At 47.9% G+C, this 24,630-nt stretch overlaps 1 protein-coding gene across 1 annotated transcript in view; it reads right to left on the bottom strand.

Moving 5' to 3' along the window:
• LOC126163021 (sterol O-acyltransferase 2-like) overlaps nt 1-19,370 on the bottom strand; it is a 239,914-nt gene extending 220,544 nt beyond the window's left edge. Inside the window, exon 1 of the mRNA XM_049919891.1 lies at nt 19,203-19,370. Coding sequence (XP_049775848.1) covers nt 19,203-19,269 — 67 coding nt within the window. The 5' untranslated portion in view covers nt 19,270-19,370. The remainder of the gene's footprint in view (nt 1-19,202) is intronic.
• Between the last annotated feature and the right edge of the window lie 5,260 nt (nt 19,371-24,630).

The following is a 24,630-nucleotide window of genomic DNA, read 5'->3' on the forward strand; positions in this document are numbered from 1 at the left end:
CGAGCGGACGAGTAGACGAAGCTCCCATAATCCAGCTTCGATTGGACTATGGACCGATACAAGCGAAGCAGGACAGTGCGATCCGCTCCCCAAGATGAACCGCTAAGAACTCTGAGGACATTAAGGGAACGTGTACAACGGGCCGCCAAATAAGAGACATGTGGAGATCAACACAGTTTCCTGTCCAACGTGAGCCCTAGAAACTTAGTTGTGTCCACGAATGGGAGAACAACGGGACCGAGATGTAAGGATGGCGGAAGGAACGCTTTATATCGCCAAAAGTTGATACAAACCGTCTTTTCTTCAGAGAACCGGAAGCCATTTGCCACGCTCCATGAGTAGAGGCTGTCTAGACAACGCTGAAGGCAGCGCTCCAGGAGGCATGTTCTCTGGGCACTGCAGTAGATCGCGAAGTCATCGACAAAGAGAGAGCCTGAGACATTAGGTGGAATGCAATCCATAATTGGATTGATCGCGATGGCAAAAAGGGCTACGCTCAAGACGGAGCCCTGAGGCACTCCGTTCTCCTGGAGGAAGACGTCGGACAATACGGAGCCCACACGTACCCTAAACTTTCGATCCGTTAAAAAGGAATCAATAAAAAGGGCAGGCGACCGCGTAGGCCCCACCTGTGCATAGTGCGGAGGATACCTCCTCTCCAACAGGTGTCATAAGCCTTCTCCAAGTCGAAGAACACGGCTACCGTTTGGCGCCTTCGCAAAAAGTTGTTCATGATGAATGTCGACAAGGTCACAAGGTGGTCAACAGCGGAGCGGCGGCGACGAAAGCCGCATTGGACATTAGTAAGTGGCCGTCGAGATTCAAGAATCCAGACTAACCGAGCATTAACCATTCGCTCCATCACCTTACAGACACAGCTTGTAAGAGAAATGGGGCGGTAACTAGAAGGAAGGTGTCTATCCTTCCCGGGTTTGGGTATAGGAACAACAACGGCGTCACGCCAACGCTTGGGGACTTGACCTTCGGTCCAGACGCGATTGTAGGTACGAAGAAGGAAGCTTTTGCCCGCCGGAGAAAGGTGTGCCAGCATCTGAACGTGAATGGCATCCGGCCCCGGAGCAGAGGACCGGGACAGTGCAAGCGCACGTTCGAGTTCCCGCATAGTAAAGGGGGCATTATAGGTTTCCAGATTCAGCGAGTGGAAGGAAGGTCGCCGAGCCTCTTCTGCCTCTTTCCTGGGAAGGGAGGCAGGATGGTAATGGGCGGAGCTTGAAACCTCCTCGAAAAAGCGGCCAAAGGCGTTGGAGACAGCCACAGGATCAACAAGGACCGCATTACCTGAGGTCAGGCCAGGTACCGAGGAGTGGGCCTTAATGCCAGACAGCCAGCGCAGGCTACCCCAAACGACGGAAGAAGGAGTAAAACTGTTAAAGGAGCCGGTGAAAGAGGCCCAACAAGCTTTTTGCTGTCTTTGATGACTCTACGGCATTGCGCTCGGAGTCTTTTGTATTCAATACAATTCGTCAACGTAGGATGGCGGCGAAAGGTGCGTAAAGCACGTCGTCGAGCACGGATAGCGTCCCTACAAGCCTCGTTCCACCAGGGGACGGAAACGCGACGTGAAGAAGTAGTACAAGGAATGGAACGTTCGGCAGCATGGATGACAACAGCCGTGAGGTATTCGACCTGACTGTCACAACTGGGAAAATCGTGGTCCGGAAAGGTCGCCAGGGATGAGTAAAGTCCCCAGTCAGCTTTCAGTATGTTCCAGCTCGAAGGACGTGGGGATGGGGTGTGGTGCAGGAGACGAACGACACAGGGGAAGTGGTCGCTCGAATAGGTGTCAGAAAGGACATACCACCTGAACCGACGGGCAAGAGTGGTAGAACAGATCGAGAGGTCCAAGTGGGAGTAGGTATGAGTAGAGTCCGAGAGGAAAGTCTGGGCGCCGGTTTTTGAGGCAGACAAGATTGAGATGGTTGAAGACATCTGCCAAGAGTGAGCCTCTTGGACAGGATGCAGGAGAGCCCCAAAGGGGATGATGGGCATTGAAGTCGCCAAACAATAAAAACGGCAGGGGAAGCTGAACGATCAGGTGCATCATGTCAGCCCGACTAACAGCAGACGACGGTGGAGTGTAGATGGTACAAACTGAAAAAGTAAAAGCAGAAAGAGTAATGCGGACAGCTATTGCTTGGAGTGGGGTGGTCAATGGGATGGGATGGTAATAGACGTCGTCCCGAATGAGCAACATGACCCCACCATGAGCTGGGATACCGTCCACAGGGGTGAGGTCATACCGCTCCGAGGTATAGTGGGTAAAGGCAATACAGTCAGTCGGGCGCAACTTGGTTTCCTGGAGTCCAAGGACGAGCGGACAGTGCAGGCGGAGGAGCAGTTGTAATTCCTCCCGATGAGATCGAATACCTCTTATGTTCCAATGAAACAACGCCATCGCTAGTCAAAAAGTCGGGGGAACGAGACGGGGGAAGAGCTGGTCACCTCGACGGCCGCGGAGGGCCAGGTTGCGAGGGAACAACGCTACAACCGACGGGAGGCGGATCCGGTTCCATCGACTCGTCGCCAGCTGCGGCCGCTGTCCCTGGTTGTGTAGGAGGGGCAGCATCATTTGCCGACGAAAGGCCAGCTGAGCGCCTGGCAGCAGAGCGTCCCGGCGAAACTGAGGACGGCTGGGAGCAGCGACTCACGGATGGAGCGTCAGTCGAAACGCGCCAGGGTGGAGAGGGGAATAGAGACTTCTTCTTGGAGGCCTTCTTGGAAGGCCGAGGAGGCACAGGGATGGTGGGCTGGACCCGAAGAAGGTCCTCATGCGCGGGGTCCGTTTTGGAACGCCGGACCTCGGAAGCCGGGGTCCGGAACGTTTCCCTGATGGACGCCTGAGAAGAGGATCGCTTCTCAGGTGGCGTGGGGGGAGAAGGAGGAGGAAGGGTGGCCCCTGGGGCAGAGGGGGTGGAGGCCACAGGGGAGGAGGATTTGGAAGGGAGGGATTTGGGAGGCGGAGGCAGAGCCCCCTGATGGGCGGAGGAGGCGGAGGGGGGACAGGAGAGGGGTGAGGATACCGCGGAAGGAGTGGACACAACTGAGGCAAACGAAGTGGTCAATGGCACGGGATGGAGGCGGTCGTACTTCTTCCTGGCCTCAGAATAAGACGCCGATCCAAAGTTTTGATTTCTTGTATCTTCTTCTCCTTCTGATATGCGGGGCAGTCTGAGGATCTAGGCGAGTGGACGCCAGGACAATTAACGCACCGAGGTGGTGGGGTGCATGTATGTTCCTCACGAAGAGGACATCCACAATCGCCACAAAGGGGCTCAGCCTCACACCGTGACGACATGTGACCAAAGCGCAAACACCTAAAACAGCGCATAGGAGGCGGGACGTAGGGTCGCACGTCACACCGGTAGCACATCACCTTTACCTTCTCCGGGAGAACGTCCCCCTCGAAGGCGAGGATAAAGGCCCCGGTGTTGATGCGACGGTCTTTGGGGCCACGCTGGACTCGCCGGACGAAATGCACGCCTCGGCGCTCCAGGTTGGCCCTGAGCTCCTCATCAGATTGTAGCAGGAGGTCACGATGAAAAATAACCCCCTGCATCCTATTTAGTGCCAGATGTGGGACAATGGAGACTGGGATGTCCCCTAGGCGGTCGCACGCCTGGAGCGCCGCCGACTGTGTGGCGGAGGTGGTCTTGATAAGAACGGACCCTGAACGCATCTTGCTGAGAGCCTCAATTTCCCTGAAGATGTCCTCAATGTGCTGAACAAAGAACATGGGCTTGGAGGTGGCGAATGTCCCTCCATCGGTTCGAGAACAGACCAAATAGCGGGGGAAGTACTTTGCTCCTAGCCGGCGGGCCTGTCCCTCCTCCCATGGAGTGGCCAAGGGGGAAAGGGCAGGAGAACCAGAACTAGAAACAGTACCTTTTCTTTTGAAAGACTCGGCCGCAGAGTGACCTGATACGTGGTGACATTTCATCTGCGAAACGTCCGCCCCGATACCACCCACTCCGACCAGGGGCTCTCCCCACGGGCGCCACCCAGCCGCAGCAAGGGCCACCTAGCAGGATGACCATTGCCAGGAGTCCTGATGCCCCAAGGAGACGGGCATCTACTCCTTGGCCGACGTGGGGAGGGTGCAGCTCAGGTATCGGCAGTACGATCCCTGTGTTGTCAGGGGCTACAACCTAGAGGGTACATGACGACCCCACCACAACGGGCTGGCTACCATGCTGGATTTCTGGTGCCATGGAAAGTCCATCATGATCGCTGGTGCAGATGGAGACGCACTATGGGCGTAACTTGGACAACCCAAAAGGCGTTTAGACCCAATTTGAGTAATAGTGGGTATGGTTACAACGCCAGTGCAATGCTGAGTGCCAAGGTCTGGGTGCACTTAGGACCAGTGGTACACCACGTAAGGTGTCCTTCCCCAAAAGGCTCGTACTTCTGTAGAATTTTGAAAAATGGAGGTCAAACCCCAAGGGGGACCATCACATGGAAGGCCGAAATGGTTGAAACTCCTTTTAGGCGCCTCGTACGACAGGCAGGAATACCTCGGGCCTATAATTACCCCGGACCCGCAGGGGGACAGCTCCGCAGTGAAAACACTGCTCCCACAAGGCAGAGAATGATGCTCAACATAGTGGATGAAAGCAAACCCAGTGTGTCCATCGACCACAGAACCATCGGTGTAGACTAAATCTGCATCGTGAAACGAGACAAGAAGAGCCAGGAATTGTTGATGAAGACTGGCAGGTCGAATAGAGGACTTGGAGTCGCAAGACAAATCCAAGCAAAGCCACAAACGAGAGAGGGACCAAGGAGGAGTAGAAGAAGAGGGCCGGAAGGATGGAGGAAGGGGAAAGGACTCGAGTGACAAGAGAAGGGAACGAACGCGGGCTGCGGTAGGGAGACCCGACCTAGGCTGCCATCGTGGGGAGGGAAGTGCAGAAGATAGGAAAAGGAGCCTGCGGTTTGGGTGGTCGGGCGAGGCATGGATGCAGGCGATGTATGACACAAACAACTGTTGTCGGCGGAATCTTAGGGGAGGGATTCCAGCTTCAACAAGAAGGCTAGTCACTGGATTATTGCGGAAGGCACCTGTCGACAGTCTGACGCCACAATGGAGAATCAGGTCGAGGATCTGCACCGTTGAAGGTGCTGCTGAGTCGTACACCGCACTCCCGTAGTCGAGATGGGACTGGACTAAGGCCTTATAGAGCTGTAGGAGGGTTGTTCATGCAGCCCCCCAAGTGGTGTGGCTGACGCAGCGAAGGATGTTGAGGTGCCACCAGCACCATTGTTTAAGCTCGCGAAGATGAGGTGTCCAAGTGAGCTGAGCATCAAACAGCATGCCAAGGAAGCGATGTGTCTCCTCAATACAAAGGAGTTCATTGGCAAGGTGGAGTGCTGGATGGAGGTGGACCATTCGATGACGACAGAAATGCATCACTCAGATCTTAGAGGCTGAGAACTGAAAACCATGGTTGGATGCCCAAAAATGTGCCTTACGGATAGCTCCTTGCAGCTGCCATTCAGCGACACTGATGCTTGGGGAAGTCATCGGCATATAGAAAGGAACAGACCGATGAACCCACCGCAGCTGCAAGACCATTAATCGCCACTAAAAAGAGGGCAACACTGAGAACTGAGCCCTCTGGGACACTGTTCTCCTGAATATGAGCAGAGCTAAAATAAGTGCCAACTCTAACCTGAAAGGAGCGATTGGAGAGAAAATTCCGTAGAAAAATCGGAAGTGGACCCCGTAAGCTCAAATTCGTGCAGCGTAGCAAGGATATGATGGCGCCAGGTGGTATCGTATGCCTTCCAAAGATCAAAGAAAACAGCAACTAGATGTTCTCGCCGAGTAAAAGCTGTACGAATAGCAGACTCTAGCGAGACTAAATTGTCGATCGCTGAGCGGCCTTGACGGAAGCCCCCCTGTTGCTGGGCTAGGAGGCCCCGAGCTTCGAGGATCCACATGAGCTGCCGACTCACCATCCGTTCCAGGAGTTTGCACATAACGTTGGCAAGGCAGATAGGGCGATAGCTATCAACCACCAGCGGATCTGCATCAGGTTTCAGCACCGGAATGGTAACGCTATCCTGCCAACGAGTTGGGAAAACACCCTTGTCCAGATGCGGTTAAACAGGACGAGTAATTCACCCTGACAGTACGCGCAGAAATGGCGAAGAAAATGGTTGTGAATTTGGTCTGGACATGGAGAGGCATCGGGGCAAGCTGTATGGGCACTTTGGGACTCCCATTCACTAAATGGGGCGTTGTATCATTCCCAACTGCGTAGGCTCAGCCTGCTCTTTATTGGCGTGGAATTCTGTGCTGTAGCCTGTTGTCGCGGAAATACAAGCGAAGTATTCTGCCAGATGTTCGGCGATGGCGATTGCGTCAGTACAAAGTGTACCCAGAAGAGAAAGGCAAGGGACAGACGCATGAGGGCGAAAGCCAAAAATGCTCTGAATCCGCGACCACACTTGAGATGGGGAGGTGCGAGAACCTATGGTGGGAACATATCGTTTACTCCGTCGGATTAACCACTGAGCCCCGGCCCACAGCCGTTTAAAGGCAACCAAATTCTCTAGGGAAGGATGACGCTGGTGACATTGCAGGGCTCTCTGGCGGTCCTGGATAGCTTCTGCAATCTCTGGTGTCCACCAAGGGATTAATTTATGCCTTAGGGTACTTGAAGAGCAGGGGACAGTTGCCTCAGCAGCAGAAACAATGGCCATAGTGGCCTCGCCCACTGGCAAATCAATGTCACCAGGAAGCAGAGCAATGGCCATAGTAGCTAAGGTGTAGGCTGCCCAATCAGCTCCACGAAGAGACCATCATGGCAGCTGGTCAGGGGTTGGGATTGAAGAAGAGAAACCAGGATAGGAAAGTGGTCGCTACCACAGAGGTCATCGTGAACCATCCAACTGAGGTATGGAAGAATACCAGGACTACTAAGAGAGCGAACAATGGCAGAGTATGTGCCATGAGTCAAGCTAATATATGTGGGAGCACCAGTGTGAAGGAGGCAAATGTCCTTCTGTGCCAAGAGAGCCTCAACGTTCCTACCCTGGCCCGAGATCTGGGCCCCACCCCATAAAGGGTGGTGGGCATTAAAGCCCCCAAAAGGAGGAATGGCAGGGGGAGCTGGGCGAACAAGGCAGTTAGGTTGGCAAGAGGGACAGCCTCATCTGGGAAAAGGTAGAGGGAACAGATGGTAAGCTCCATTCCTGCCCGGATTCGAACAGCCACAGCCTCGAGAGCCATGTGAAGTGGCACTTGGGCACTAGGAACAGTGGCAAGAACATAAACACAGAACCGCCAGACAACCTGTTGTATTCTACGCGGTTCTTATAGTAACCCTGGTAGCCAGAGGGAGGGGGTCTGCCGAGCAGGAAACCAGACAAGTGGCAGGGAAGCAGCAAAAAAGCTGCTTCAACTCAGCAAGGTGGCGGAAAAAACCACGGCAATTCCATTGAAGGATAATGGTATCTGACTGTGAAGACATGAAAGAACCTGGGGGCGTGGGGATAGGTTATGCCTTAGAAGCGCTCGCCGCCACCGATTGCGAAGTAGCCTGATCAACTTCCATAGGAGCTGCGGGTCGAGCAACATCTAGCTCCTGAGTGGACGCTAGATACTCCACATCATCTTCAGGTGCTGCGGTGAACTCCTTTTCTGTCTCTCTGTCATTCTCCTTTTGCTTTGTCTTCTTTTTGGTAGGGTCCCGTTTGTCCTTCGGTTTATCAGGCTGTGTGGGCTTTTCCGACCCAGCCTCATGGACCGAGGAAGACCTGGAAGCCCTACAGCCCTCAGATGGTGGCTTTTTCAGCCACTGGCTGACATCTGGAGGGGTAGTAACCGTTGAAGGGAGGGCACCAAGCGATCCCTTCGGCGCAAGTGGAGCCAGAGGAGGTGGGCACTTCTCCAGCTCAGAGGTGGGGACTGAAGTCCCCAAAGAAGGAGGGGTTGTTACTTCTGATGTTGATAACAGGGGAGCAACGGAAGAGGGTGTTCCCCCAACTACCTGGGGGCAGGAATAGATGGCCGGGCTGGAGGGCCAACAAAAAGTGCCTGAGCTTGGGGGCTCATTGCCAGGGATGGCGACATCGAAGCTGCTGCAGCAAACGTCGCTGAAATGCGCACAGCAATCCCGACAGGTAGGGTTCGCATCACATCTTGATGACGTGCCCAAACCTCCAGCACTTAAAGCAGCGCATGGGAGGAGGGATGTAAGGCTTAACATCACATTGATATATCATCACCTTGACCTTCTCGGGCAGGGTGTCTCCCTCGAAAGCCAAGATGAAGGCGCCGGTGGCGACCCTACTATCTTTAGGTCCCCTGAAGACACAACGTACAAAGTGGACACCACGGTGTTCCAGATTTGCACGGAGCTCGTCGTCAGACTGCAACAACAGGTCACGATGAAAAACATGTCCCTGAACAATATTGAGGCTCTTATGAGGCGTAATGGAGACTGCAACTTCAACGAGCTTGTCACAAGCAAGCAATGCCCGTGACTGTGCTGGGGATGCTGTCTATATGAGGACTGCTCCAGACCTCATTTTAGACATGCCCTCAACTTCTCCAAACTTGTCCTCTAAATTTTCCACAAAAAACTGAGGCTTTGTGTCAGAAATGAGTCCCCATCTGTTCTGCTGCAAACCAGAATTCGAGGAGAATACGTCTCACCAGGTAATTTAGACCGCCATTCCTCCCCTGGTGTGGACAGGGAAGGGAACGATTGGGTGTCATACTCTAAAGCATTGAACTTTCCTTTCTTAGAGACTCATGCTTGCGCACTATTCGTATTTCGTTTCATGGTGTTCCCACGAGCAGCTAGGGGAAGGAATGTCCACCCAGACAGAGCCCTGCTTGCCTAGGTAAGCCTAATACAACCGGGGGGCGGCAGGTTCCCCAGAGGTCGCCTGCTAGCAAGTGTTCTACCTCAACAGCCATGCTTCTCCTCGGTGTGCAGCACACATTGGGATTTAGTTTTTTTTATAGAGGTTTATACCATCCTCGTGACCCAGGCAGTTAAGCCAAGATCCCCGGGCTCTGTACCGTACAACATTCCACTGTCGCGCCTTACGGTGGTCGTTGAAGCACGCTCAGGTATTGAGGACTGGTGGCGCTTCCCAGTCGCCAGCTCAGGGACCCCGGGGTCGCCAAGCCCGTACCCAGCAACTAAATGCTGAGCCCCCTGAGGGGAGAAGAGATAAGGTGCGTGAGACTGCTACTGCTGTGGGCAACTCGAATGAACGGGTACATAATATTTTGCATAAACATTTGGACATGAGAAAGATGGGTTCCGTGATTGCTCTCGCTTGACCCAAAACGGAATCGTGTGAAGTGTTGCAAGGGTGGTTTGCAGCTGTTCAGGAAGAATCCACAGGACTTTAAGCTTCGTTTCGTCGCTGTCGATGAAACATGGATACATTGCTATGCTCCTGAGACCACACAACAATCTAAACAATGGGTTACCAAGGCAGAATCTGCACCAAAAAAAGGCGAAGAGCATTCCTTCAGCTGGAAATGTTATGGCGGCTGTCTTTTGGGATTTGCATGGGGTAATCCTCATTGACTATCTGGAAAAGGGTAAAACTATTACAGGTGCATATTATTCATCGTTATTGGAAACCGAGCTGCAAGAAAAACGCTAGGAATTGGACCGCAAAAAGTCCTTTTCCATCACAACAATGCACCATCACACACCTCAATAGTTGTGGTCGCAAAATTAATGGAAATAGGATTCCAACTCGTTTCACATCCCCCCTATTCTCCAGACTTGGCTCCATCAGAGTACTGTTTGTTCCCCAAATTGAAGAAATGGCTGGCGGGACAAAGATTTTATTCAAACGAGGAGGTGATTGCAGCAACTAATAGCTATTTTGCAGACTTGGACAATTCCTATTATTTGGAAGGGATCAACAAATTAGAACAGCATTGGACGAAGTGTATAAGTCTCAAAGTAGACTATGTCAAAAATAAAAAAGGTTTACCACAAACACGTAAGTAATTTTTACTTTTGCACGGACTTTTCAGACGCCCCTCGTATATACCACAAATTAATAAGTGATGGTACTGACCCACTATGGTACCCAAAACGGGTCAGATCGCTGTTGCAGAAGCAGCGGAAAAAGCAAGCCAAATTTAAAACAACGCAAAATCCCCAAGACTGGCAAAGTTTTGCAGAAGTTCGAAATATAGCGCGTACTTCAATGCCAGATGCTTTTAATAATTGCCACAATGAAACTCTGTCTCGAAATCTGGCAGAAAACCCAAAGAGATTCTGGTCATACATAAAGCACACCAGTGGCAAGACGCAATCAATAATACCTTCACTGCGCGATAACAACGGTGAAGTCATTGATGACAGTGGCACTAAAGCAGAGTCATTAAACACGATTTTCCGAAACTCCTTCACCAAAGAAGACGAAGTAAATATTCCTGAATTCCAATCAAGAACAACTGCCAAGAAGAGAAACATAGAAACAGATATCCACGGTGTCGCAAGGCAGCTTAAATCACTTAATAAAAGCAAGGCTTCCCATCCAGATTGCATACCAGTCAGGTTCCTCTCAGAGTATGCTGATACAATAGCTCCATATTTAGCATTTAGCTCCATATTTAGCATTTATACACAACCGCTCGCTCACAGAAAGATCCGTACCTAAAGAATGGAAAATTGCTCAAGTCACACCAATACCCAGAAAGGGAAGTAGGAGTAATCCGTTGAATTACAGGCCCGTATCACTAACGTCGATTTGCCGTAGGGTTTAGGAGCATGAACTATATTCGAAAATTATGAAGTACCTCGAAGAAAAGATTTATTGACACGTAGTCAGCACGGATTCAGAAAGAGTCGTTCTTGCGAAACACAACTAGCTCTTTATACTCATGAAGTAATGAGTGCTATCGACAAGGGATGTCAAATTGATTCCATATTTTTAGATTTCCAAGAGGCTTCCGACATCGTTCCTCACAAGCGTCTTCTAACCAAACTGTACTCTGACTGTACTAACCAAAATGTACTCCGTCAATCCTATCTGGTAAGGAACCTACACCGCGCAGCAGTATTCTAGAAGAGGACTGACAAGCGTAGTGTAGACAGTCTCCTTAGTAGATCTGTTACATTTTCTAAGTGTGCTGGCAATAAAACGCAGTGTTTGGTTAGCCTTCCGCACATCATATTTTATGTGTTCCTTCCAATTTAAGTTGTTGGTAATTGTAATTACTAAGTATTTAGTTCAATTTACTGGCTTTACATTTGATTGCTTTATCGTGTAACCGAAGTTTAACGGATTCTTCTAGTACTCATGTGGATGACCTCACACTTTTCTTTATTTATGGTCAATTGCTAATTTCTGCACCATAGAGATATCTTTATCTTCTGATGACTTTACTAGACGATAAACGACAGCATCATCTGCTAACAACCTAAGACGGCTGCTCAGAATGTGTCCTAAATCGTTTACATACGTAAGGAACAGCAAAGGGCCTATAACACTACCTTCGGGAACGCTAGAAATCATATCCATTTTACTCGATGACTTTCCGTCAATTACTACGAACTGTGACTTTTGTTCACACTTTGCGCGCGGGGTCCTGTTCTGCGCTGCTACGCCTGCCGCCGCCTCCGTGAGGTTGCCTTTTATTACGTTTTATGCGATATCACTCCTTCTTGACGGATGTTTCTTGGCAGAAAATTCCTGATTTTTTAACATGACCTGATGCCCTATCCGGGCGAAATGCGTCGTTCTTAAGTCAATAAGGAACGTTCTGCAACGTGCGACTGCTTTTAAATAGTAAAGAAAAGGATGATATCTTTGCAGTAAATTATTACCACTATTTCACGCGTAAGCGACCAAAAGCGTCCGTGCAAAAATAACCGCGTTTTGAGTCTTAAGGCAGTTTTCGTGAAGACTGGCGTTGGTTTATGTGGCCACTGCGTCAGAAGTTGCTTTACACTTATTAAAGGTTTTTGAACTTTTTTTTTTTGCAGTTACTACAAATACCTAAGTAGTTTCCCATATGCGTGTTTATTTTGCCGTAAATGTTTCGTTTTATCCATTTAAAACATCGTCAGAGTTAAGATTTTTATCTGACCCACAAAGTCTTATTTGGTGTTTAGCAGCAACTGAGAATCACATTGATAAAATTTAGAAACCGGCTTCATTTGTAGATGATATTTTACTAGCACGACTGGTTTCGAAGACTAGTGCTGCATCATCGGGTGCCTCACATCATAAAGCCATTGGTGTGAGACGGGCATTACGCATAGCTCTCGTGTATGCGACATTAGAATGTGCCGGAACTGCCAGAGAAGCGTCCGTCTCAGCAGACAACGGAAAATCATTTTATATATAGCTCCTGATAATGGAGCAATAGTCTCCGAAACTGGTCATTTACAACTGCAGCGGATCTTCCAATCTTATTAATTTTTGTCCGATTTCCGCTTGCATGGGGAAGTGTCGTCTGCTTGCACATTTTCTAGGTTTTTCTGAGTTTGTCACTAATATTTTTATCCTAATTTCTCATCACTTGACGTAAAAAACGCAAAAATATTTCACTTCTAGGGCTTTACGTCAAGAAATGTCTAGTGCCACGCACACACATGAAAGCAGGATAAAAACATCAACGCCGAACTCAGGAAAACGTGAAAAGTGCGCAAGTAGACACTTCTGGATGGAAACTGAAATCATAAAAATATGCTAAAGCTGACGATATTTTAAACGAACAGAGCAAAACGCTTGAAGTATAATACACAACCTACGAATTGTTTTTAGCAGATGCTAAAACAGATTTCTAATATCTTTAATAGCTGACGATTGTGTTCATGGCAGCTAAGATTGACTTTGTGGATATTGTTACTCGTAAGAAAATTTCAGGACAATAAGTGTGTTACGAAGGTGCTGATAGTTTGTCTACTATTTAAAAAGCGCTGTTAAGTTGATTTTCAAAGTCAAGGTAGTCCCATCCCAAGGGAATAAGCGTAGGAGAGCAGATGCACGATCCTGCATCATCTTTCTAGGCAAGCTCCTAATGCAGGTGGTTGGTTAGTTAGATTTTTGTTCAAAATGGTTCAGATGGCTCTGAGCACTATGGGACTTAACATCTGAGGTCATCACTCCCCTAGAACGTAGAACTACTTAAACCTAACTAACCTAAGGACATAGCACACATCAATGCCCGAGGCAGGATTCGAACCTGCGACCGTAGTAGCAGCGCGGTTCCGGACTGAAGCGCCTAGAACCTCTCGGCCACACGGTCGGTACGTGAAATAATGGTATGCTCTCGACGTAACAAGTATATTTTTTTCTGCGGATTAAAGCTCGTGACGGTATTTTATACACTGAATCTGTGGACCAGCTGACCACGGAACCTGCAACCTCTAGAACAGGGCTTTGAGCGCGAGTACTCGCGTCTGCTCAGGCACGTGCTCGCGAGCAGGTGCAAGATCGCGGAGTAGGGAGGGAGGGGAAATGCGCGAGCACGTTTGAATGTGATCTCGCGTTCTTAGCAGATTTAACTAGCCATCTGAATGCTTTGAACATTTTACTACAAGGTAAATATCTGCTAATTACTCATTTCATAGATCGAATACGAGCTTTTAAAATGAAATTGACACTTTGGGTGAGTCAGCTGGAAACAGGAAATCTAGCTCATTTTCCTAAATTATCATGATGTTCACAAAGACTGTGAACGTTATTCACATTGTTTAGTTGCCCTTAAGGAAGAATTTGATCAACGCTTTCAAGATCTCACAGCACTAGACAGTGATTTTGATCTGTTCTCCTCTCCATATTCAGCGAATATTGAAGAGATTCGTCCTGAGCTGCAACTAGAAATTATTGACCTGCAGTGTGACAGAGAATACAGAGACAAATTTCAGAACAAGAAAAACATTTTTAATTCTACAGACACTTCCCTCAGGATAGATTTCCTCGTTTGCACAAACTGGCGGCTACAATAATATCAATGTTCGGTTCCACGTATGTTTGTGAACAACTGTTCTCTGCAATGAAATGTAACAAGACGCGCCTGAGAAACGCATTGTCTGATCGAAATTTAAACTCCACGCAGCGCCTATGATGCACAAGAACAATTACTCCGAACATAAGACGCAATTGTAAAGGGCAAAAGTACAAGATAACAGAGAATCCCACACTTCAGTGACACCTTTTATTGTGTAACAGTTCACAAATTAATACGAATGTAAAGGCGTACACTAAGCTAATAAAATTAAGTGGCACTGTGTACATTCTCCTTTATTTGTTTTATTTCTCACAGTAATAATTCGTGAGTGATATCCCTGCAGGTGGCCGCGGATTTACATTGACTGCCGGCAGCTGTTGTGTGCCCCACGTGACTCTCCCCACTCTCCGCTCTGGCCCGGTAGTGGGGGTAGCGTGCTCGCGCTGCTCCGTGCTCGCGCCTTGCTGCTCACAGCTTGCTCCGCGAGCACGTATGTTGTGAAGCCCTGCTCTAGAACCTTCTCAATTATTCGGTTACCTTTTTTGGACATTTGGACCTATTGTATCACATGAAAGTGTGGACCTGAATCCAGTGTGAAGAGGAATGGCAAGCATCTGCATCTAAAGGCAAATATTATAAATGGAAAGAACCACACTTACCAAGATTACCGTGGTTTCACAACATGCCTCTACGCAGAAGAGCCATCTCTACAATTACAAGAATGATATCCAATCATGGAAGCTTTCTTGCTAATTTATTCCACCTCCATCTTACGACTTTGGACAAGGACTCAGATATGGGGACGTTAATCGTCTGATGATCAACATGGAGGAAAATTCCTCTCTGTAGCTGGGGCATTTTGGGATTCCACTCCCTTTAAATATACACATTAAAAAAAATGTTGCATCACTCCGGTTCCCAGAACTCCTGAAGATAGACGTTGATTATGGATATTGTATCACAGACACAGTCCCTTTGACTGTTCAGAGGTGTCACTAAACCCGCCCAAAGATGTAAACAACCATGCATGAGCAGTGCCTATTAGACGGAGGGGGTCCGACAGCCGATCAGTTCCAGTCATTCCACCAGGAAGGAGGTACACGGCTCGTGTTGTCTGTAGTTCAACCATGCCTAGACGGTCAATACAGCGGTTCGACTGCGTCCGCATTGTTACGTTGTGCCAGGAAGGTCTCTCAACAAGGGAAGTGTCCGACCGTCTCGAAGTGAACCAAAACGATGTTCAGACATTGAGGAGATACAGAGAGGCAGGAACTGTCAGAGACATGCCTCGCTCAGGCCGCCCAAGGGCTACTACCGTAGTGGATGACCGGTACCTACGGATCATGGCTCGGAGGAACCCTGACAGCAACGCCACCAAGTTGAATAATGCTTTTCGTGCAGCCGCAGGATATCGTGTTACGACTCAGACTGTGCGCAACAGGCTGCATGATGCACAACTTAACTCCGGACGTCCATGGCGAGGTCCATGTTTGCAACCACGACACCATGCAGCGCGGTACAGACGGGCCCAACAACAGGCCGAATGGACCGCTAAGGATTGGCATCACGTTCTCTTCACCGACGAGTATGATATATGCCTTCAACCAGACAATCGTCCGAGTCGTGTTTGGAGACAACCCGATCGGGATGAAAGCCTTAGACACACTGTCCAGCGAGTGCAGCAAGGTGGAGGTTTTGGGGTGGCATTATGTGGGGCCGACGTACGCCGCTGGTGGTCATGAAGGCGCCGTAATGGCTGTACGATACGTGAATGCCCCCCCCCCTCCGATCGATAGTGCAACCATATCGGCAGTGTATTGGCGAGGCATTCGTCTTCATGGACGACAGTTCGCGCCCTCATCGTGCACTTCTTGTGAATGACTTCCTTCAGGATAACGACATCGCTCGACTAGAGTGACCAGCATGTTCTCCAGACATGGAACCTATCGAACTTGCCTGGGATAGATTTAAAAGGGCTCTTTATAAACGACGTGTCTCACCAACCACTCTGAGGGATTTACGCCGAATCGCTGTTGAAGAGTGGCACAATCTGGACCAACAGTGCCATCATGAACTTGCGCTTAGTATACTACGACGAATACAGGCATGCATCAATGCAAGAGGACGTGCTACTGGGTATTAGAGGTACCGGCGTGTACAGTAATCTGGACCACCAGCTCTGAAGGTCTCGCTGTATAGTAGTACAACATGCAATGTGTGGTTTTCATGAGCAATGAAAAGGGCCGAAATGATTATGTTGATCTGTACAGGTTCCGGAACTCTCCGAACTGTGGTGATGCAAAACTTTTGATGTGTGTATTATTAGACTACTAATAAGCAAACATCGTGCGATGTTTCGATGTCTCGCAAGATTGATTTTAAGGAGTCGAATGAAAATTTGACCAACGATATATAAAAACAGCGTAATTACCATTTCTCCTATAGAACTGATTACAAGTGAAGTGTATTTTCCAAAGTGTGTGTTGACTAAATTGCTGTGCAGAAGATAGACTTGTATCATAGTTCTTGCACCTGTCCGTAGCTAAATAGTGTTATACTGCTGAAGGCCTATTAAAACAAATTAAAAAAAACAGTACTGGGCGTTGTGAGCTGTGTGAATAGGGGCCCTGTCGTTTTAGAACACCGTAGAAACACTGTACCACTGAATGGACGATTAGCCAAAATGGTTAAATAACACTTCGCAGTTACGCGATCTTGTAAGTGCTCATGGGGCCGACGAAATACCACTGTAGCTCCCCAAATAACCGAACCCCCTCCACGTTTCACTATTGGGCCGTAAACTCAGCCACAAGTTGGAAACAGTGTGCAACAACACTCATCGGATTTTTTTTTTTTTTTACAGTGCTCCATAGTCCGAGTTTTATGGCTTCGGCTCCACTTTTTTTCTATTATGGGCATTTGCGTCACTGTTGAGTGGTTCTGGAATTCCAGCTCACCCTGAAATGCATTTCTTATGGAGCTCTCTTCGTATTGTTTTGGTGCTCATATGGTTCAGGAGTGTGACTCCAGTCGCACAGTGACTTTTGCAGCCGTCGTCCAGTTATTTTTCGTCACTATCCTCTTAGATGACAGACTGTCACGATCAGTGAACACACACACTTTCGACTGCGTGGTGACTTAGCGGAAGGTGTTTCTCCGCTTTTCCTGTATGCAGTCTAATTTTCGATACGGTGCCTCTTGAAACACCGAATACTGCCGCTATCTTGGTTATGGCAGCACCCACCACAGAAACACCAAAGATTTGCTGACGTTCGTATTCAAGTGGTGCTCACATAGCGGACTCGCAACTACACAGAACACTGTTGTGACCGCGACTGACAGTTGCAACGCATTGGGCACACTGCACAGGTGCCGTTCGTGGTCAAATACAACAGCACAACCCGCTAGTATCTGTATCTGGGTTAAAGCGTGCCCTTCTTGCGGTGTTTCCGTACTTTCGTCCAAACCCTGTGAGATGATCGTAGACGTTATACATCTTTCTTACCACACGAGGTTGGCGACAGAATGTCTTCTCAGAACTTAGTGGCCATAGACGCACTCATGTTGATGCCGTATTCCTTGATTTCAGTAAGGCATTTGACACCGTCCCGCATTGCCGTTTAATGAAAAAAAACACGAGCTTACGGACTATCGGAGCAGATTTGGGATTACATTCAAGACTCTCCTTCAGAGAGAACTCAACACGTCGCTCTTAACGGAAAAAATTCGACGGATGTAAAGGCAATATCCGGAGTACCACAGGAAGCTGTGATGGGACCGTTGCTGTTTGCAATACCTATAAATGGTCCAGTAGAATGTGTCGGATGCTCTTTATGGCTATTCCCAGATGAGGCAGTTGTCTATACCAAAGTAGAAACGCCAGAACATATTAAGAATTTGCAGAACGACCTGCAGAGAACTGATGAATGGTGCAGTTTCTGGCAGCTGACCATGAACGCAAATAAATGTAATATATATATATATATATATACTACTGTACAGCTGCACTATTGATGACAAACAGTTGGAGACAGCGTCTGCCGTAAAATATCTAGGCGTAACTATCCAGAGCGACCTTAAGTGGAGTGACCAAATAAAACAGATAGTGGGAAAAGCAGATACCAGACTCAGATACATCGGAAGAATCTTAAGGAAATGTAACTTATCTGCGGAAGAAGTGGCTTATAAGGCGCTTGTTCGCCGAATTCTCGAGTACTGTTAATCTATCTGGAATCCCTATCAGGTAGGACTAACAGAGGACATAGGGAAGATCCAACGAAGAGCGGCGCGTTTCGTCACGTTTAGCGTTACGGAGATGGTAAACAAACTCCACTGGCAGACGTTACAAGAGAGCCGTTGTGCATCACGGAGAGATTTACTATTCAAATTTCGGGACAGCCCTTCTCAGGAGGTGTCGGACAACACATTACTTCCCCCCCCCCCCCCCCCTGACGTACATCTAGCGTACTGACCATGACGAGAAAATTCGAGACGTTAGAGCCAATACAGGGGCTTACCGACAAGCATTCTTCCCACGCACCATGCGCGAGTACAACAGGGTTGGAGAGATCAGATAATAGTACCGAAAGTACCCTCCGCCACACATCATTAGGTGGCTTGCGGAGTATGATGTAGTTGTTAATGAAGGGATCCAAAACTACACAAACTGATAGTTCTGTGCCAAAATCGGAAATGGCAGGATGATCAAAGCTGACTGAACATAGTTATTTATGAAGTTCCACATTTATTATTTATGAAGTTCCACATTTATTATTTATTAAGTTCCACATTTATTATTTATTAAGTTCCACATTTATTATTTATTAAGTTCCACATTTATTATTTATTAAGTTCCACATTTATTATTTATTAAGTTCCACACTTCCAAATTGTAGTTGTTTCTCAATGACAGTAAAGACAGCGACGAAAAGAGATTAGAATCTGGAAGTAACATCAAATGGAATGTTAGGAATAGATATGGACGAAAAAATAGACTATAGGAGATGCAACACATAACAGCGACAATCAGAGGAATACCAGTGCTGTATTGGCAAACAGTTCTTATGCAAAGCAGAACAACAATCAGACGTCAGCTGTTTACTTCTTGCCAGCTACACACACCGAGATTACAAGGCAGAAGTAACGCCAATGTGGATGATAATAATACTGAAAGGGGGTGCAGTGGGGATGGAAATAATTGACAGTTGATGGAGCGGTGTTTCACACTTACCTGGAGGCGTTGACACGGTATCCCCGGTCACTTCCCTGACACTGGTCTGAGACGCTTCAGCCTCCATGGTCAGCTACCGGCTGGACCGATCACTCGCGGCTACACGCCAACACTGGACAGTAGAGCTCCGCTGCGCGCACTCCCCTTGACGCAGCGTCCCTGGCCCTATCTGGGAGCCGACTGGTCAATGAAGCCCGTCCGACCCGCCGGCGCGACCTCTGCCACACCGCTTATCACCGCCGACAGCGCCTCTCGCGCCGCTTCGCGGTAGCTTGTGACGCGTCGCCGCTTCGCGCCACCCAATAAATACGTCACACGAGCGCCAGCGGTGGCGGCTCCCGAGATTGTGATGAACTGCACCGGCGGTAGCTGACGTCGCCGTCTCAGCGAACTTCCGTTCCTCTTTGCGAGGAAGTGGTGCAATATTGTGACTTCCACTCGCTGCTGGCGGAGGTAAACATCGAACGAGCTATGACTTAGCAAGGGTGTCTGCAGAAATTTATTGAAGAGGCGGCAAGTTTCTAGGGCTCCCATATTATTATTACTGTATCCGTGGTTCTGAAGGAGTTTCGTGTCCCTAACATTAAATTTGAAGGATACACACAAAACGTGTTATATGTCAAAAGTGTGACAGTCGTCCACACGATATTTTTCTTCATTTCATGTGTCTCCACTCTGAGGAGTGTTGATCAACAGTAATTCTGCCAGCTATTTTTGTTGATACTCAACAAAAATTTCTCATTTTTTCTCCAGTTTCAGAGTTTTAATATCTAGTGTCAGCTTAACATTGTCGGCATATGAATAGAATAACTTTAGAGAATATAATTACATTAATAAATTAAATATACAGGGATATGATAGGAACGATGATTTGAAACAAAAAAAAAGTCTAGTAATTTCTACATCTACAGCTTCATCTACATGGATACTCTGCAAATCACGTTTAAGTACCTGGCAGATGGGTCATCGAATCACCTTCACCCTTCTCTATTATTCCAATCTCGTATAGCGCGCGGAAAGAACGAAGCCGGCCGGAGTGGCCGAGCGGTTCTAGGCGCTGCAGACTGGAACCGCGCAACCGCTACGGTCACAGGTTCGAATCCTGCCTCGGGCATGGATGTTTGTGATGTCCTTAGGTTAGTTAGGTTTAATTAGTTCTATGTTCTAGGGGACTGATGACCTTAGAAGTTAAGTTCCATAGTGGTCAGAGCCATTTTTGAAAGAACGAACACCTGTATCTTCTTCATCTCTAATACCGTGAAATAAAACTCGTTTGCTGCAAGTTCTTTGCTTTCCAGCTTTTCGGAGGAGGCATTGTGGTTCAAAACAAGAAAAAATTGTCTAGTGAAGATGCTCTCTTAAATGGATGCCTTAAGAGCCAAGAACACCGTTGAGTAGAAGACATGTGTTTTACTGTAACGAGCAAGTGCTCCTAACACTGAAGTTATGCACTTTACAGTCGATGTTTACTGGACAGTTTTTACTTGCTTTGATCCATGCTACCATCTCTCAAAACACGCAAAACAGAGAGCGTGAAGTCGAAAAAAAAAGAGGCTTGTTCACAGTATCGAAAAAGAGGAAATGTTCATAGCTCATAAGCTATGCATTTTAGAGCTCATGTTACTAGACTTTTTGCTTCGAATGTTCTTCCCTATCACATCCCCGAATATTGAGCATTCTTCCCGGGACATCCTGTATATTAATCATTCTAAAAATAAACGCATTTCTATTCCTAAAACTGACACGATTACAGCGAAAATACAAAAATCGCCAACTACGTATTCCTACCTGCACGGGTGGACGGATACCAGTACGCATTAAGTCGAGATGGTGTTTCTAGAGGGAGGGCATCTGCCCTCTCTTGGCCACACCGTCTTCCTTGGGGACATCTTTGCATGAATGATGACAGATTAGCTGGGAAATGTGTGCACATACAAATCGCGTACGATAACAAGGCATAGGAGATGAAGGGTGGCGTTTTGGAATAATATTTGTTCGAGTAAAATACTCTCGAAATACTAGGAACATCTGATATTGGACTGTAAGGAGTACTGAGAATCAGATATAGACCGAGATTACAACTGGGTAATGATGAAGAGCAGACTGTAGTTCAAGAGAAAGATCGAGTAGAATCAATGTGGAAAGAAGTGGGATACTGAAGTACTAAGGAACATTAGGTGCTTTTGAACATATCTAAAGCTGTAGATACTGCGATGATGAATACCACATCAGTTGAAGGGGAATGGACATATGTAAAAATGGGAATGATGCGAGTTGGACAAACATAGATAAAACAAAGGTAACTGCGAAGAAACCTTGGCTAACAGCAATACTTCAGTCGATCGACGAAAGAAGGGAGCAAAACAATGTTCAGAGAAAAACAGGAAAACAGCAATATCAATCACTCAGGAAAGAAATCAAAAGGAAATACATTGAAGTCAAGGCGATATGGCTGCGGGGTAAATGCAGGGAAATAGAAAAAGAAATGGTCGTCGGCTTGATTGAGTCAGTATATAAGAAAGTCTAAACAACTTTCGACGAAAAAGCAAAGGCGTCAACGTTAGAAGTGCGAATCCCACTGTAAAATGCACCGGACAGAGCGGATGGGTGTCAACAGTACACAGACACCTCTTCGAGGGGAGGAAATGGTCTGATGACGTAGCCGAAGAAGAAATGTGAGACGATGAGGAAGACATTGGGCCTATTTTTTTACGGACCTTGCATTGGGCGTCCAGTATTAGTGTTAGAGTTTAACACAGCTCTGAAAGACTCGCTATCAGATCAGATAAAAAGTGTTGATAACATTCATTTGGAATTTCTAAAATCACTGGTGGGAGGAGGAGGAGGAGATTAGTGTTTAACGTCCCGTCGACAACGAGGTCATTAGAGACGGAGCGCAAGCTCAGGTGAGGGAAGGATGGGGAAGGAAATCGGCCGTGCCCTTTCAAAGGAACCATCCCGGCATTTGCCTGAAGCGATTAGGGAAATCACGGAAAACCTAAATCAGGATGGCCGGAGACGGGATTGAACCGTCGTCCTCCCGAATGCGAGTCCAGTGTGCTAACCACTGCGCCACCTCGCTCGGTACCCCTGGTGGGAAATGGCAATCCAGCAACTATTTAAATTAGTGACTTTATCTTCGAACTCTTCCATTTGGTCCGTGTTTGCACAGAAAAAAAAAACAATATGGGAATTGTGAGTCTGCCTCAATTCAAAACACTTTTTGCTATTTATGCCTTTACTTATTCCCCAAACTAGTTTGGGCCTTCAAATATCGCAATCATCAGTGGGTTCTTCAAATCTAAGACAAGCAGAAAATAGCGTAGTTATACAAACACTGTAACACGTTATTACATTTGTGCTGTTTGCTGTTTGAATGTAGTTTTCTGTGGATACTTTCATACTACCTTATTTATTGTAAGTTATAGCATATTTCTAAGAATTGTTGTCGCTATTTGCGGCATATTTTCTGTGCATGTTCTGTTGCCGTTTTTCACAGCATACATCATATAATCTGCCAATATGTGAGCGGCTGTTAGTAAACAAATACTAAAACGTGAACCTGGCGTAATGTTTTGGATCATAAACAAAATACGAAAGTTTTGCTTTTCTGTGTATAAAATTAGCTGCAACCGTCCAACGAACGTGAGAAAACGGCAAACTAATTAATAGCCTAGTACACGCCAAAGCTGTATCCACAACGCTACCACAATGCCAATTGTATAACGCTGACATACGTAAGTTCACGTTTTAGTATTTGTTTACTAACAGCCGCTAACACAGTTTCAGATGACATGATGTGTGCCGAGAAAAACAGGCAACAGAAAAAGCACAGAAAATATGCCACAGACAGCGACAACAACAATTTCTTAAACACAACGTGGCACTACACAAAACTGGCGCTAATAGCATAGGCACATAGGGAACACACACGACACAGATCTGTAAGTCCGCGGTATTGGTGATAAATTGAGAAAACTGTCCTCAAACGCATGTGCTACAAAACGCCACTGTTTCCTGCCCATGTACCCCGACATCAATATGGGATATGATCACAATTCACACGTACATAGGCCGCACAACGGGTTGGCATACTCTGGATCAGATGGTCGAGCAGCTGCTGGGTATAGCCTCCCATTGTTGCACCAGTGCCTGTCGGAGCTCCTTAAGTGTCCTAGGGGTTTGAAGACGTGCAGCGATACGTCGACCGAGAGCATCCCAGACGCGCTCGATGGGGTTTAGGTCTGGAGAACAGGCAGGTCACTCCATTCGCCTGATATCTTCTGTTTCAAGGTACTCCTCCACGATGGCAACTCCGTGGGGCCGCGCGTTATCATCCATCAGGAGGAAGGTGGGACCCACTGCACCCCTGAAAAGGTGGAAATACTCGTACAAAATGACGTCCCGATACACCTGACCCGCTACAGTTCCTCTGTCAAAGACATGCAGGGGTGTACGTGCACCAATCATAATCCCACTCCACACCCTCAAACCACGACCTCCATTCAGGTCCCTTTCAAGGACATTGAGGGTTCGGTACCTGGTTCCTGGTTCACGCCAGATGAAAAGCCGGCGAGAATCACTGTTCAGACTATGCCTGGTCTCGTCCGTGAACATAACCTGAGACCACTGTTCCAATGACCATGTACTGTGTTATTGACACCAGGCTTTACGGGCTCTCCTGTGACCAAGGGTCAGTGGAATGCACCTTGCAGGTCTCCGGGCGAATAAACCATGTCTGTTCAGTCGTCTGTAGACTTTGTGTCTGGAGACAACTGTTCCAGTGGCTGCGGTAAGTTCCCGAGAAAGGCTACCTGCAGTATTCCGTGGCCGTCTGCGGGCACTGATGGTGAGATATCGGTCTTCTTGTTGTGTCGTACACTGTGGACGTCCCTCACTGTAGCGCCTGGACACGTTTCCTGTCTGCTGGAATCGTTACCATAATCTTGAGATCACACTTTGTGGCACACGGAGAGTCCGTGCTACGACCTGCTGTGTTTGACCAGCCTCCAGTTGCTCTAGTATTCTACCCCTCATAACGTCATCAATATGTGTTCTTTGTGCCATTTTAACACACAGTCACCATTAGCACGTCTGAAAACGTCTGCACACTTAGTCGCTGCACCGTACCCTGACATGCACCAGCACACCTCTGCGTATGTGGACTGCTGCCAGCGCCACCGTGCGACGACCGCAGGTCAAATGCACCGCATGGTCCTACCCCGAGGTGATTTAAACCCGCAAACCGCCCACCAGAGTGTTGTTTCCCCAAGTATCAGATCCTTAATTTATGAGCATGAGTGTAGATAATTCTGAGGTCCTGTCGGCTACTGCAAGAGCGCTGATTCGATGTAGGTCTTTCAGTGCTCATTCTGATTCGTATGCAGTATCGTATGTCCCATATCATCTTCATTTACTTCCTCTTGCA

This window comes from Schistocerca cancellata, chromosome 2 (assembly GCF_023864275.1).
Source record: "Schistocerca cancellata isolate TAMUIC-IGC-003103 chromosome 2, iqSchCanc2.1, whole genome shotgun sequence".
NCBI classification, from domain to species: Eukaryota; Metazoa; Arthropoda; class Insecta; order Orthoptera; family Acrididae; genus Schistocerca; species Schistocerca cancellata.